Genomic DNA, 1,210 nt, shown 5'->3' on the forward strand with positions numbered 1-1,210 from the left:
GGTCCAACGTGTTCGACTTCCAACGGGTTAATGCGCTCCTGGGACGGATAAGACGTCCAACGGGTTGGGTCCAGCGTGTTCGACACCCAACGGGTTCATGCGCTCCTATGGCGGATTCGACGTCCAACGGGTTTGGGTCCAGCGTGTTCAACTCCCAACGGGTTCATGCGCTCCTACAGCGGGTTCGACGTCCAACGGGTTTGGGTCCAGCGTGTTCAACTCCCAACGGGTTAATGCGCTCCTGGACGGGTTTGACGTCCAACGGGTTGGGTCCAGCGTGTTCGACTTCCTCATCCAACGGGTTCGACGTCCAACGGGTTGGACGGGTTCGACATTCAACGGGTTGGGTCCAGCGTGTTCCACTCCCAACGGGTTAATGGGCTCCTTGGACGGGTTTGACGTCCAACGGGTTTGACGTCCAACGGGTTTGACTTCCAACGGGTTGGGTCCAGCGTGTTCGACTTCCTCATCCAACGGTTTCGACGTCCAACGGGTTGGGTCCAGCGTGTTCGACTTCCTCATCCAACGGGTTCGACGTCCAACGGGTTTGGGTCCAGCGTGTTCAACTCCCAACGGGTTAATGCGCTCCTGGACGGGTTTGACGTCCAACGGGTTTGACGTCCAACGGGTTGGGTCCAGCGTGTTCGACTTCCTCATCCAACGGGTTCGACGTCCAACGGGTTGGACGGGTTCGACATCCAACGGGTTGGGTCCAGCGTGTTCAACTCCCAACGGGTTAATGCGCTCCTTGGACGGGTTTGACGTCCAACGGGTTGGGTCCAGCGTGTTCAACTCCCAACGGGTTAATGGGCTCCTGGGACGGGTTTGACGTCCAACGGGTTTGGGTCGAGCGTGTTCGACTTCCAACGGGTTAATGCGCTCATCCAACGGCTTCGACGTCCAACGGGTTTGACGTCTACGGGTTTGACGTCCAACGGCTTGGATCAGCGTGATCGACTATGTTTGTTTTTCTGTGTTTAAAATCACTCCAGAATGAACCCTTTCAGTTTTTTTATATATTTTGCTATTTTTATTTACTTTGTTGATCTCATTCTGTACCTGCATATGGTTTTGTGATGACATCCAACCCTGACTGAGACATGGAGTCCAGCTGTGTTGGGTCTGTCAGTGCTTTCACATGGTCCGTATAGTTCCTCCAACATACTGACATTCAGATTGCCGCCAACACATGTAGCCATTGTGGATGAGC

General features: G+C 54.5%; 1 protein-coding gene across 1 annotated transcript; it reads right to left on the reverse strand.

Annotated features, from left to right (window-relative positions):
* Window positions 1-147: 147 nt before the first annotated feature.
* On the reverse strand, window positions 148-1,199 carry HCAG_09323 (predicted protein; the record flags this gene model as incomplete). Its single annotated transcript, XM_001535709.1, has 3 exons — window positions 148-957; window positions 1,089-1,111; window positions 1,166-1,199. The coding sequence occupies 3 exons, from the start codon at window positions 1,197-1,199 to the stop codon at window positions 148-150; spliced, it is 867 nt and encodes a 288-aa protein (XP_001535759.1).
* Between the last annotated feature and the right edge of the window lie 11 nt (window positions 1,200-1,210).

This window comes from Histoplasma capsulatum, genomic scaffold (genome assembly GCF_000149585.1).
Source record: "Histoplasma capsulatum NAm1 scaffold_227 genomic scaffold, whole genome shotgun sequence".
In the NCBI taxonomy this organism is placed as follows: Eukaryota; Fungi; Ascomycota; class Eurotiomycetes; order Onygenales; family Ajellomycetaceae; genus Histoplasma; species Histoplasma mississippiense.